Below are 11,321 nucleotides of genomic sequence, written 5' to 3' on the forward strand. Positions count from 1 at the left end.
TTAGGTCATTGCTGTTTGGCACAGTATCAGTCAGCACTGATATAAGCAACTCCCATGAAAGATGAAGRAAGTTCTAACGCTGGGCCATAAAAATTTCATGCTTTACGCTTACAAACTGGTCAGTATGGCCAAGGCTTTTCAGATGTGCCAACTAGCCAGTCCTGGCAAGGACAATTATATGTCTTGTTCGTAATTACATCTCTTATGTAAGGAAGGGAAAGCAAAGAGGTAGCGCCCTGGGGCAACATAGCAAATCCCCCATGGGCCAGGATGAAAATCCCGTTTCTCCTGACTTTAAGCCAGGTGTACCAAATTGTCTGATGCTATTCCATCTTGCTTTCACCCATTATGACAGAGTCCCAAATAACACTCAAGTGACAACAGGTATCAAAACATTCCCACTGCATTGGCAGCTGGGAGAGAGGGAGCTATGAGCTCATTTTGGTGCAATTCCATAAGGGTGAGGGCAGCTACAACAGGAAATAGTTCCATAAGATCAAACCTAAACTAAGCCTAGGTACAAATTAATGTCTTCTCTAACCTTAACAGACTACAGTACATCATTTGTAACACCATGCAGAATGCACAAAAGCTGCGAGAGAAAATATGCTTATGGGTTTTACTGACGCATTTCCAAAATAAATAACAGATCTCAGACTTTAACCAGATTTGAGTCTGTACTTATGCTTCCTTTTCCCTTTTCCAGAGCGGAATAGAAGAATAGAAAAATATGTTAGGAAAAAAAAAAAAAAAAAGCCTGAGACTATAAAAGTTTTGGAAATGTTTTAGCTTTAGCTAAAGCAAACCAAGTAGTGTGAGGCACATTGGCGTGATGGCTTTTCTCCCCATACAGACCCTGTGGTACTGTGGCCCTTCAGAACAGGTAACATTTTACATATACACGTCACCCCACTGATTTTAGTCAGATTGCTCATCTACTTAATCCAACCTTATGCTCAAAATGTTTGACTGGAATGTTGTAACACAGAGATGCYGCAATTTTTCTGAGAATTTCAAGAATTGAACTGTTAAATTCATGGCTTCTCCAAACTACTGTGCAGAGAAAAGGAAGCATGAACAGAAGAACATTTATATCAGCTAGAAGCTACATTTTCCTGTTTTTTTTTTCTTTTTTTTTATTATTATTACTTTACAATGGAGAAATGAAAAAGAAAAAAAAAGCAGGAAAGGGTTTTCCTCCGTGTACTGAAGAACAGGATGTAGGCTGCTGCCCACAGCAAACTCCTTTGTGTTCAGCTCCCATTTCTGTCATAATTTAAGCCTCAAGTACACATTAAAAGCAGGAGAGATTTCAGGGAACTCATGTACCCTTTGAATGCCTGTTCTCTTCTAGCACCATTTTGCTTTGTACATCACCGCTTCACTGCAGTAACTACTGAAAGTGGCACTGTGTGACTGGAAGCAGGAAAGGCCCCAACACTCAGTCATGATTTTGGGGTGGTTCTTACTCTGTTTAAAGAGATTTCCTTTTCAGAAGCACCTGAATAAACAGCTCTGAACATGGAGTGCCTGTAAGCTGTGTTATCACCTACCAGATTTAGCTTTTTTTAGCTTTTTTTTTTTTTTTATCTCCTGGATTTTAGAATTGCAGTAATGTTACCAGAATCAGGAACTTCTGCATACCACATGCCACTGTTTTGCAAACCTCCCTTGATCTGCTCCAGCTTCCAGTGCAGTTGACAGAGTTTTTTTTTTTTTTTTTCTCAGCACATCCATAATATCTATAATTAGATCGAGGTTACCAACCTATGTGATGTTTCTAAGCAAACGAAGCTCTCTTGCTGGACATTTTAACCTCGTACCCTCGAGATGTGGCCTTCATGTGCCACATGCAAAGACACTTATGTCCCTCTGCTCTGCAGCWCCCAGACCAAGACGGGGACCCACTTCACCCTGAGAAATCATATTGCTCTGAAGGGGGGTGGGTTACATCTCAGTAGTCAACGAACATGCTACATCCAGTGTACTCTTTGCAAGGGGTAATGGATAAAAAACACACTTAAGCTTGACTCAAGGAACTAGGAGGGGAGCTTACAAAAAAAACACGATGCAATAGGAAGAGCTTGGCCTTTCACCTGACTGTATTTGATGATTGTTTTTTGTATTTTTAAGTGGCTTTGTTCTGAATACATGGGAAATAGAGGGGCAATTCTTCTTGAACATGCTTTCTCATACCTTTTTTTCTCATAGGCTCTGTCTTAGCTATTTATACAAAAGGCTTAATTCAGCAATTTTCATGCACACTACATACATGTAAGCTGATGGGTATTAATGCCTTCACAAAGCTGAACGTGTGGGTTCCTTGCTGCTTTGTCAGGGGGGTTATTTCTGAGAATCGCCGTTATCTGACTTTCCAAAATTAAGCAGGATCACATGGGCTACAGTTTGGCACATGAATGGATCACAGGAATTTTGCAAAGATGGTTAGCTCTACTATCTTATTTTTGCTCATCTACAAAAGTGTTCTCTTGCTGTAGTTCTACAGCTGCTTAGTTAATTATTTAATTAGCTTTGTCATATAACAGCTTAAAAAAGAGGGCATGCTCAGGGCTGCAGGTGATTAGATCTTGCCCTCATCAACCAAGCAAGGCTTTGAAAACAAATTCAAGGAAAGCATGGTGAAAATGAGGGCTAATCATCTGATTCCATGCATGCAAAGGGGAAACACTAACATTTTAGTTGAGCTGCTAAAGGATTTAATGGCGGGGGAGGAGAGGGAGAATTGCTTCTCTTGCATGTTTGTGTTTTAAATGCAGATCAGGGAGATTAAATGAAAAACAAAACGAACTTTTCCTTTAAGAAATTAAGGAAATCTTAGTGATCTTGTACTTTTAAGAAATGTGGAATTTTGCAGACTTTGTGGAGGCGCAGCCAGTGCAGATGACTTAAACCCCATCATTTTCAAATCTTGCAATTCCTAAACTGYTCAGGAAGCAACTCCTTCCCCTGTAACTTTTCAATCCAGGCAGTGGCAGCATGGTTATAAATCATGTCTAATCCTATCTATCCCCTCTGAGGTGAGCAGCAGCCTCGGCTGCCACGTGGGCTGTGGGTCTCTGCAGGAGGGTTTGAGCGCCTGCGTTGGGAAACACCACATCTCCCCTTGCAAGAAGACCCAAGACAGGCTCTCAAACACAAAGGCATCCAGGACTGCACTAAAGAAACAGCACCAAACCTCAGCACACCCCCACCMCTTTATTTTTCTTTTTGAATGAGGATGCATGAAAGGCTTTCTGCTGCTTGCAGCTTCRCATTTTGCCCTGCGAGACCCTTCAGAGGTGCCATGGCGGGCACCGCTGGGAGCTCCATGGCCTCCCAGCAGCCCTGGCCATCACCTGAAGCCGCCGCCRGCCCCACCACCCTCTGCCTGCTCAGGCACCCAGCAGTAGTCATCAGCAGCGCTTTTGGCTTGCCGCTTCTCCTCCTTGGCCTTCCTCCTCCTGTATGCCAGCAAGGCCAAGGCAAAGGCCATGAGCAGCAGGATGGCCACCAGGCTGCCCAGGATGTAGTAGAGGAGCAGTTTGGGCCCGTCAGCGGCATGCTCAGCGTCAAGGGCAGACCTGGGCCCCATAGAGGTGCTGGTGGAGGCAGTGGAGGTGCTGGTGGAGATGCTGGTTGCACTGGTGGCCCTGGTGCTGGAGRAGGTGGTGCTGGAAGTGGTGGTGGAGATGGTGGAGGAGGTGATGCTGGAGGAGGTTGAGGTGGAGGTGGGGGTGGAAGTGGTGGTGGGCTGTGCTGAGGAGCCCAGGGGCTGCTCCGTGAGGGTGCCTGGGGCTGTCCCCGCTRTCCCGTTGGTGGCGGGGGGCTCGAGGAGGCAGGTGGTGCCGTCAGGCGCAGTGGTGAAGCCAGGGGCACAGGCGCAGCGGAAGGAGCCGGGCATGTTGATGCAGAGCTGGGGGCAGGTGGTGGCACCGGCCGCGCAGTCGTTTGCATCGCAGTGCGGTGAGCCGGCTCTGCTGCGGCACTCCGGCTGGCAGGGCCGCCCCAGGCACTCATCCACGTCGAGGCAGCGTYGGCCATCGGGCGCCAGCGTGAAGCCAGGCAAGCAGCTGCACTTGGCGACACCATCAGCGCCGGGCCGGCAAGTCCCCTCGCAGGGGTTGGGCTCGCAGAYGTTGTCCACAACGCAGGAGACCAGGTCGGGGCCCAGCACGAAGCCGGGATGGCAGGCGCAGCGCAGCGGGGCGCCCRCCTCTGCCTCCAGGCACCGCTGCGCGCAGCCGCCGTTGCGGTGGCTGCAGCTCGTGGCGCAGAGGGGCCCGCGCTGGTGCCAGGCGAAGCCGCCCGCCGGCCGCCGCTCCTTGCACAGCACGAAGTGCGGCTGCTGCCCGCCCGCCTCGCACGCCACCTGCGCCAGCGTGCCGAAGGGTGCCGCTGACAGCGCCAGGCTCTCGGCGCCGAATGGCATGCGGTAGCTCACCGTGCCCGGCCCCGCCAGTGCCAGCGGCCCGCACATGCCCTGGAAGCTGAACTTGCACACGTAGCCAGGCAGCGGCGACTTGCAGGGTCGGTCGGCCCAGCCGCCCGCTGAGGAGAGCCCCGCTGGCTGCAGGCTGCCGCAGCGGTGGCTCACGCACGTGGTGAGCGGCTCAGCCAGCCACGCCGAGTAGTTGCTTGCCTCGCCACTGCCACCAGCCCAGGAGAAGCCCCGCAGTGGGTCGTGGGCCTGCACGCACTTGCCTTTCTCCAGCGAGAGCCCGATCCACACATTGCCCTGCCAGCCGGCGCCTGCTAGGCTCCTGCCCAGCAGCTCCTGGACGTGCCGGGCCTCCTGGGCGCTCCGGATGGCTGCCAAGTTGCCGCCGTCATCCTGGCACTTCTTCTGTGCATTGCCCCAGGACAGCTTGCCGCGGTGCATCGTGTAGCAGGCGGTGCCGGCGCAGAGCACCTCGGCGTGCTCCGCCGCGCCGCTCAGCAGCGCCGGCACCAGCAGCAGCAGCAGCGGTGGCGGCAGCGGCGCTGACGGCAGCCCGGCGCCCATACCTGCCGTGTGTGCCCGAGCGACTGCGCCTCCGCCGCGGCCAGCAGCGCCTGTGTGCGCCGCTCACATCCCCGCGGCCCCAGCAGCCTGCCCCGCGCGCATCCTGTGCTGCCGGGGCTCCTATTTATCACCGGAGACTTGCGCTTCCTGTAGCGTATTTTCGTTACTTGGAGCTTGTTGATCGCTTCGGAGATATTTGGCTCTTTTTCTTGCTTTCCCCCCTCAATGAAAAAGGCTTCTAGTTCCCATTTTAAGTGCTTTACCGTTCAGGGGCTTTCTTTATTTTGGCTCAGGTTACTTTTCTGTATGAGAAACTAGCTGGAATCCTGCTTTTTTTTTTTTTTTTTTTCTTTTTTTTTCCTTTTTTTTTTTTTTTTTTTTCCTTTTAAACAGTGCAATGTACTCACCCACTAAGATAATTTTCTAATCCCTACTAGGGCACTGCAGTTTTCAAGCATCTATAGCTAAAAGGGGAAAAGAGAGTCGTGGGATCCCTCGCTATCATGCTTTTAAAAGAAACTGAATATTTGGCGCAACATCTCATGTGCACATTACGTTTCCAATGCATTTTTTTCCCCCTCGTTCATGCCCTTTAAATAGATGGACAAATCCTTAAATAGGAATTGGGTCGTGAGAATGTCCAGGCTGTAAAAACTAAGCCAAGTCCTCCAGCGAGGCTGAACCCATTCCTCCTCCGTAGGCAGTAGGGAATTTCCATCACCATGCGGTTACCTAGTCTCTAATTCTATTGAAAGCAATCCCTCCAAGTAGGAGAAAAACACTGGCTGGCCACCAGTGTTGCAGTGTCACCCGTGAAGATTATTGCTGCGATACTCCAGCTCAATATCTTAGTAATCACTTGACCTGCCCCTGCTGATGTCATGAGCTTTAGAGGAGACCATTAAAGAAGGGAGAAAGAGATTAATAGAATACATTTTGATGTTGAAGTATATGTATGAATGTTACAAAAGCTCTTAAATGGGCTTGAAATTACTCTCTCACGACAGTATTTTAGATACAAAACCATTTGAGGAATGTGATTTAAATTACATATTTACACATTTTGAAGAAGAATTTACTAGATTTCCTCTTTTTGTTTTCTTCAGATCAGAAGATGTCTTAGACACAAAGCAAGCTTGTATTTTTTTCCAACACAACACCATATGGATTTGCTCAAAACTCCTGCTTTTGCTTGCTTTTAAGTGGGCATTCAGTGCAGCCACTACATGTGCAATCTGGCTGTGCACATACGCAAACAATTACTTTACACACCCCAGCACATCCTTGTGTGTTCTGGTGTTCTGGGTTGGATGTGCTGTGCATTCAGAAGTAAATGTGCAGACAGACATGCAGCATTTGAGACACTTTTTTTTTTTTTTTTTTTTTTTTCTTTCTTAACTGTAAACTACCCTCACTTTAAAGNTTTTTTTTTTTTTTTTTTTGTCTTTCTTAACTGTAAACTACCCTCACTTTAAAGCTGATTCCTCCCTCATTCTTGTTAATCAGAGCAGTATGGACACAGAGCTCAAGATGGTGACTGTATTAAGACCACAGAGATTAATGGCACCTCCTGAGGAAGAGGAAACTGTGAGATTATCTCCAGACACAATGCTCTTTCTTTTCTCCCCATTTGTTGCTTGGAGATATTTAGATGAGCTCAGAGATTGGTTTGATGACAGCTGATAGAGGCATTACACAAGTCACATTACACTAGACAGTTTATTTTCACAATCCTCAGCATATACGGCAACGTTAGAGGGTGAAATAACAAAAGAGCAAAAAGCTAATAAAGAGATGAGTGTCTTGGCACAAGAAGAAGCCACAATTTGAGATGAGAAAGCGCAGATTGATAGGCAGAAATGAAATGAGTAACAGCTGTGATCCGGAGATGTCTTCACATCTGTTATGTCCTAATTGGGAGTTTTGGTGTGTTCTCTTGGGCTTCAAAAGGGTCTCAATTACAGCCTACAGGGTGTCAAAACAGAGCAACCATTTAAAAGTAGAGGCATGGGGTCTAAGCAATCAGCATTGCAGTCTTCACAGTAACTATCATCTTCATCAACAGTTTCCTCTCCAAGATCGTTAGACTGTCTTTGCACGTTCCAACGCTCTTCTCTTGAAGTCTTGCAGCAGACAGCTCAGATTTTAACCCCTTGACTCGGAAGTCTTCCTTGTCTTGTTTTTCAATTAGCAAACACGAATAGTGACCATTAATTCAATGCTTCTCTCAAATCTTTCTGGTAATCTACTTATTTGATGATTTATCTGACATTGTGTGCTGTGTTTACTAAGTAATGCAGAGCAAGCATTACTTAGAAAGAAAAGCCATTATGTATGTCCTTATTTTATACATCGCATATAGAAGTAAGCACATATGTGCAAAATCTAGACTTTGGGATACCCTCTAACTAGCAGACATTTATGCTAATGGAGGCTAGCCTTTTTTTTTCTGCATATCTGAAAGCAGCAAAGACACTGAGGAGATCCAAAGGAGGAGGGGGCCAAGGAGCTGGATCCCCTTTACCAATGAAACCTGCAGCGTGGCAAACTACCAGACAACATGAACTGCTTTCTCTGTGGCAGAGAAGAAAAGAAAAAGTATAATCTGTTAAAGAAAAAGTGTCACTTATGTCTGATTTGGAAGAATGAGTTACAAAGGGAGGGAGGAGAGAAGAGCAAAGAAAGAAAAATGTAGTTTCTGTCTCTGGTGCTGATCTGATTTGTGGCTTCCCCGTGGAGAAACAGTATCAGGAAGCTGTATCAGCTGGTGCTGCAGGACCTGGGCCCCTTGTGTCAGCATTAGGTGCTGACAGCATGGTTCTTATTTGCCTTTTTTATCTTTCATCCTGAATGGAGCAGATTTTTGGAGAAGCTAGGTCCTGGGCATGCCCAAAAGGTAGTAATACAGAGGAGGGAAAGCTCAATGGGGCTGAGCAACGAGTGCTGTATCGTCCCCTGAGCAGCACACTCCAAGGTTTGCTCGGGAGGCAGCCCGAAGAGATGGTAGGGGCTTGAAGTGCACAGCCCTTTCACAGCTCTGCTCCCATGCTGACCCAGGAGCCCTTCCCAAACTCTTCTACTTGTGCCAAAACTAGAAGTCCAGCCCTTAGTGCTCCTCCAGCCTCAGCACTGCCCACCTGGACAGGTGATTGACACGAGACTTTGAGCTGAACGTCTGTGTCTGGTGGTTTATGGCACAGCTTCCACATAATGTAAGCGATTAAGAATGGTAGTAGCGGAGGAAGCAAGCGTTAAGACGCTTGCTTGTTAAGACGCAGATGGACAGGAAAGGGATGTAGACCAAGAAGGGAGGAATTTAACATAAGTAATTGTCAGTTTCTGCAGCTAACACTTGTAAATAACTGAGAGTTCGGAGTTAATAACCAAACAGAAAAGGAAGAAAAAAAAAGATGAGAAAAAAAAATTCAGAATTATTTTAAATCAAAATTCCTTACTGGAAGATATGGGGGATTTTTTTTTTTTTAATTTATATGAAATATAGTGCTCAACAAAATAAATTCCTTTCTGTTAGTTCGAAATATATATTTGCTTTTATGAAAACATTGTCAGGCTTTTCTCTTTCCATATTGAATGACTGGGCAAATTGAGTACTTAATTTACAATGTTTTTAATCAAATCCACACAGGCATTTTTTTGATGAAAAATGTTCCGTACACAAAGAAATGGTCAGTTCTAACTAGAGGTTCTCTGATTACTTCAAAATCGTGGTTAAGAGCACAGTGGAAAAAAAAAAAAGAAAAACTTCAATTTATGGTGAAAAAAGAAATACTTTGAAAACTTTATTTCACTACACTAACTGATAGTTGACAATATTTTTCTTTATGATGTATAGAAGGTCTAATCCAGTGGAAGATTTGTAAATTGGGGATTCCTTTCCAATGGATTGGAATTTCTCTTTCAGGACTGCAGTATCACATCCTTTCATTAAGTTTGGAAAAATATAGCTAATCAAATTTTCCACTGATATTTTCTCTTTTAGTAACAATTTGAATGTTCCTACTAGAGCTATTTACAGGCTAGCTACAGTTTCACAGACAGGAAATCTAACCCAAGTACATGCACATTTTTATGAAACCTTCATTTATGAAGTTTACATTAAAATTTTTACCCAACATGTTTGCAACAGGGTAGTTTTTGGCAATTTAAAAATATATATATTGCTTTCATAATTTTTATAGGATACACTGTGCACTATAAACTTCTCCGTTTGGCTGAGAGTTCCATCTGAAAATCTCAGCTCTAAATTAAAAAGAGCTTTGATTCTTTCTATCACTCCTCAGTCTGCCCTTCCTTCCCAGTTGATCAATCCTATAATGCCATATTCCTGGCAATAATCAAAAGCGTATCAGCAAGATTAGAAACCCACGCTGCACAGAAAAAATAGACCAGCTTATTAAAGACATTGATTAGAATACGTTTCTCAAAGGCCCGAGGAGGAAATGTGCACAGCCTGCTTGAAAACAGGCAGTGTTTGCGCAAGACCCAAGGTTACAGTGGCAGACAATAGCGCGCAGGAGGCCGAGGGGACACCTGCACGAGGAGCAGCCCGGAGACCGTGATGGAGAAGAATAGGAGGAACCGGCAGTTCCTCTGGGGAGCTCTGCACTGACGTTGTTGCTGTATATAGCAAACAGGGCCCGGGCTTCTGCAGCACAAATGTGTATTCTTGTGCTCAGGGGCACACTCGTGGCTTGCTCAGCTTGGAGCAGGGTCTGCAGAGAGGAGTGCTCTGCCCTCGCTGCACATGCTGTAGCACCCTGGAGGAAGGTCCTCTGGGGGCCTGGTGGATGCCAGAAAAGGGGGATTGCAAGCACATTTTGGTGGGATAAAACCTCGATGCCGTGGGTGTGTTAAAGTTTTGCATGTAATTGTTCACTAGTGAAGGTGAACAGGGTAGAACTTCATTCATTTGCACTAACAACAGACTCATCTGTAGCAGGTTGCTAAAATCCGCTAATTGCCCATCAAAAGAGATTAATCCTATGTAACATGTTCTAGGTGACCCTGTGTGTGCAAGGGGGCTTGGACTAGATGATCTCCAAAGGTCCCTTCCAACCTTAATGATTCTATGATTCTTTGAATTAAAAAGGATTGAAGGATGTTTTGCCTCCAAAGAGAGGCCATTATGTGTTTTGCAATTGCACTTTAGTTTTGATGATGATTGACCGATTACAGTAATACCATATGGAACATTAAGTAAGGTTTTTATCAACTACTTTTAAAGTAATAAAATCTTAATATTGTGAGAGCTGATTGGAATGTTTTGTAATGAAGTGTTTTTAAAGAATGATGCTTAGGGTGCAGTGTTGGAGACCCTTGCTAATAAGTTGGAATTAATAAGGCTATAATGAAAAGAAAGCACAGGAAGTTCCGTCTCCAGGTGAGGAGGAAGTTCTTTACTGTTAGGGTGACAGAGCAGTGGAACAGGCTGCCCAGGGAGGTTGTGGAGTCTCCTTCTCTGGAGGTCTTCAAAACCCGCCTGGATGCCACCCCGTGCCACATGCTCTAGGTGTGCCTGCTTGAGCAGGAAGGTTGGACTAGATGATCTCTAGAGGTCCCTTCCAACCTTGAATATTCTGTGATTTTGTGAAAGTCAAAGATAAGTACAGGGAAAACTTTATTTAGTGTCTGACTATCGCCTTTATTATATTTCCTGCAACTACAGTTAGGTAAAATTAAAAATAACTGGTGTTGAGATTCTCATATACTTCATGGGCTCCAAATGCAGTTGCTGTCCATTATTTAAATGATGTTTCAATTTGTCAGATGTACATCCATGACATATTCCTTCTGCAGGAATTTTAGCATCCCTGAGAATGAAAATAGCAAAAAACAGAAGAGGCAACTCTCTCCCATTCTGCCTTGTGCGAGACTTGTTTGTTTGGCATTATTGACTGATTTCCAGTCTTCCTTCTATTCTAGAATATGAGAGAGAGGGTCAGCTTTGTATCTCGTCAAGAAGATTGTATCTGAGTTAAGTGGGGAAACCCACACTCTCAAAATTTGAATTGCTATGACTGTGCATTATGAAGCTGTGAAATTCTATGATATTACTTGTTCAGCAAAGCCAGTGCACTCCAACAAATATTTCTAATATAAGGTCACATAGTTTTAGGATGAAATCTGGGCCATCTTTGAAAGGGAATCAGGAATTTTTCTTCCTTCCCTCCACCCCTCTTTCCTTTTCTCAACTTTTCAAGCTGGGCCACAAGTTAGCCCCCTGCTCTGCAAGGGCAGCACACACTGGCAGTCGTCTGAAGGTCCTCTGGTGAGACTGGCACCAGGAGTCACAAAGCAG

The 11,321-nt window shown here is 45.5% G+C and overlaps 1 protein-coding gene across 1 annotated transcript; it reads right to left on the reverse strand.

Moving 5' to 3' along the window:
- Nucleotides 1–3,352: 3,352 nt before the first annotated feature.
- On the reverse strand, nucleotides 3,353–5,002 carry CD93 (CD93 molecule). The gene has a single exon (XM_026039242.1). It carries the CDS (start codon nucleotides 5,000–5,002, stop codon nucleotides 3,353–3,355), a length of 1,650 nt encoding a protein of 549 aa, XP_025895027.1.
- Nucleotides 5,003–11,321: the final 6,319 nt, after the last annotated feature.

This window comes from Nothoprocta perdicaria, unplaced genomic scaffold, assembly GCF_003342845.1.
Source record: "Nothoprocta perdicaria isolate Ctin4 unplaced genomic scaffold, notPer1 scaffold_224, whole genome shotgun sequence".
NCBI lineage: Eukaryota > Metazoa > Chordata > Aves > Tinamiformes > Tinamidae > Nothoprocta > Nothoprocta perdicaria.